General features: G+C 43.1%; 1 protein-coding gene across 1 annotated transcript; it reads right to left on the bottom strand.

Moving 5' to 3' along the window:
* Positions 1–2,357, bottom strand: TAF7 (TATA-box binding protein associated factor 7). Its single transcript, XM_004744770.3, has one exon. It carries the CDS (start codon positions 1,570–1,572, stop codon positions 523–525), a length of 1,050 nt encoding a protein of 349 aa, XP_004744827.1. The 5' UTR covers positions 1,573–2,357; the 3' UTR covers positions 1–522.
* Positions 2,358–3,259: the final 902 nt, after the last annotated feature.

Genomic DNA, 3,259 nt, shown 5'->3' with positions numbered 1-3,259 from the left:
TGAGGTGAAAATTAGTTGCTTTTATTGTGTTAAAACAGCTTTATGAAATGATTTCCAACCCTACATATGTAAGAATGCTTTGAATAGCTGGGAAAATAGCTATCACTTCATGGGAAAACACACAAACTAGCTTCACTGCCTACAGACTAGACTCTGCTTACTGATCTCGGATGGCATCACAGAGAATCAACAGCCAATTATGGCAAATGGAGAAATAGCAGTGAAGTCCTGCCATGAAGCTGTGATTACTAAGGCACTGTTTATTCCACTAATCCTGCAATTTTCCTACAATCATTTATCTGTCTATACATTACTACTTCCTACAGGATAAACAGCAAAGTGGTTCTGACAGAAAATGAGATAGCAATTCACATGTGTATTTGTCTGTAAGACAAATTCGGTAGAAGACAGTGGAGAAAATGAGAACTACTGCACAGTTCTATTTAGTCCAGGTGATGAAGCCAAGATTCTTCTTTCAATGCTGAACACTCTAAGGAATGAAACTAAGTATGAGAGCTCTTTTCACTTCTCTAGGAGTGATTCTAGCTCTTCTTGCAAAGAGCTGAGCTGCTCCTTTTCTCGGTCTTCCTTTTGTTTGAGTTCATCCAGCACAGCCTGAAATCTGTTCTTGAGAGCCAGGTTTTCCACTTTCATGATGAGATCCTCCTGTCGTTTTGCCCTATCCTGTGTCTCTTGGAGTTTGCCTTTCATATTATCAATCTGTTTCTGAATTCCCATAACCAGCTGGTTGGTTCCCTCATTTTCTTGGTGCTGTTCATCTGATTCATTCAGCTTGTCCTGTAGCTGTCTTTCCAGATCTTCCTCAGTGTCGATGATGTTTATATCCTCTTCATCTTGATGCTGCGTCTCATCTTCATCTTCACTGCTGCTGCTGAGGTCGTTGAATATCTCCCGAAGCTCATCATGTTCTAAAGAGTCGTGGCCCTGCCTGTGACCAGACATACCTGGAGAAGAGATATCAAGGCCCTGATTTTCTGTTTCTTTTGTTTCATCTTCAGCAATTATCTCCCAACGAGTACTCACAGCTTCAGCATCTGTACTTAGCAACCTCTTCACTTCCTTCTCCACATCTGGAGATTCAATATACTTCTTTTTTGCTGTCTTCCGGAACCTTCTCTTTCTCACATTTTTTAGAGGCAGAGTAATTCCATGGTTCCATATAAACTTTTTCTCTTTGTCCTTATCCTTTTTCTTGCTTGCTTTGGGATCAGTAGTAGCAACTGGTTCCTCCACAGGAGGATAGAGATCACCATCAACTGTGGAGACAAGCATCTGACATATATCAGCTGTCTTGTAAAAGGTTTTTTTATCAATGGTCTTCAAACTTTCCATAACACAGGGCAGATCTACCAATTTTGAGGCCAGTGGGACCCGGTCCACTCTGACGATTCCATGACGTCCATCAGGGTGTAACTCAATTGTCAATCTGTCCTTCAGGTTGACATGACCAGACTGTACCGCCCGCCTCACAGTAGAGGCATATTCCGGAGGCAGCCGTAAGATAAACTGGCTCTCTAGCTCGTGAGGAGCATCATCTTTGCTCTTACTCATCTTTACTTCTTTGAGGCTCACTTTTCTAACAACCACTTGTTGCACTAAAAGTTGCAGCTACTGCAAGCAGTTAGACCAGTTTGTTACGATTCGAAATCCTTAATTATAAAAAGTTTTAAGCAGAATAGGGGCAAGGCGTCTATTTTGTCTTAATTTTGAATTAAGGTCCAAATCTTTGGAAATATGTTGTGCCTGAACACCAGTCGTTAGAGACACTAAGCAGTTGGGTCCACTTAAATCTACTGGCTGCAATGCAAGTTCCGACCTCCAGATGTCGCTGCCGGACAATGCAGACCGAGCTAGCTAGCAGGAAAGCAAATGGCGGCTTCTGCGGAATGATTTTCGACACAAAAATGAAAGGCCCAGTAGACTCTCCCAATCCACAATCTCTCCCGGAACAAAGGTATTCAAAAAGCAGGACGCAGTGCGCTTTCTTCGCCTTAGGTACTTACAATCCGGTGACGATTACAAACCCAGCTTCTCCGAACAGAAGCAAGCGGAAAAGGAAACCAAGCAACACGGCCGGGAGCCGAGCGTCTCCTTCTTTATTCCTTTGTTCCGCCCGGATCTCAGGAAAGTGATCCGCTTATCAACGAAACGCCGAGGACGGGCAGTGCGAAATCTCGCCGAGATCTGCAGCTCGCAGCGCCAGTCTCGGCAGCTCAGCAACACCGCCACTCTCACTCCGGAGCTGCAGACCCAGGAAGGAAAGCGATACGTAACACCGCCGGGCAAAAGAAGCGCTGTGACTGACAGCACGCCTAAAGCGGAAGTGCGGGCTGCTCCAGCGCGCGCAGGCGCAATTACGCTATCCGGGGACTTGTCCTCTCGCGAGAATTTGACTTAACGCGAGAAAAAGCTAATGCTTCTTAAAGAGCTATCGGTTTTGAAAATATTTAAAGGCAATGCTTGCAGGAAAAACACAGACCTTCAAGCTCACCTTTCCTGCTTTGTTAAGGCAGAACATATACCGGTCGCCGTGGGTCCGGATGGCTCCTAGGCTTCTGTGTGATTGCTGGAGATAGGGCATCCGTGCGGAAAGCGTCTTTGCCTTTGGAAACATCTCGGATGCTCCACACGGTATATCCAAATCTGGAGCAGATACAAAAAATTATACTTAACCATATAGTGGATTGTAAAGTACCCAAATCAGTGGAGTGAGAAGGACATGCTGACCACTATATAATTCTGTGTTTTGTTGATGATGAAAATGCCCTGAGGGGACCCATGACTTAGGGACTGTTACTGTTTTGAAGGACCCCAAGGGAACATGGTGATTCCTCTTTTTAATATGTTTGATGTAGATATAAATGTCAACAGGGAAGTAAGTGTTCTTCTGGAGGCACATATTCGTTTAGGACAGAGCTGTCTAACGAATGGTCTGATTGAAGTAGAATAAAATTGGAAGTATTACTCCCTATCATGCTTTTGCCTGTAATTTTTAAGTTAGGAAATTTTTTTGTTCCACGTCTACTATTTTAAAACTGTTTATGCTTGTTTCTTCTATGGGTAATGAGGTATTCATTTGCATGTTTTGTAGTATTTAGGCCTAAATATGTAACAGTTTCCACTTGCACTTATTCATTTACATTCATTTTTTAGTAGGATCAGTTTGGTAAGCATCAAGCTCATTAAAATTTTATTTCTATCTTCTAAAATACAAGCTGCATATAAATTTGAAAGAGCT

Source organism: Mustela putorius, unplaced genomic scaffold, assembly GCF_011764305.1.
Source record: "Mustela putorius furo isolate JIRA1106 unplaced genomic scaffold, ASM1176430v1.1 tig00000145_pilon_pilon_pilon, whole genome shotgun sequence".
Taxonomy (NCBI): Eukaryota; Metazoa; Chordata; class Mammalia; order Carnivora; family Mustelidae; genus Mustela; species Mustela putorius.
The sequence above is the reverse complement of the archived record's forward strand: the minus strand, read 5'-3'. Positions and strand labels throughout refer to the sequence as shown.

Coding starts and splice junctions, on each gene's coding strand:
- TAF7 (XM_004744770.3), bottom strand. CDS start 1,572: ATGAGTAAGAGCAAAGATGATGCTCCTCACGAGCTAGAGAGCCAGTTT.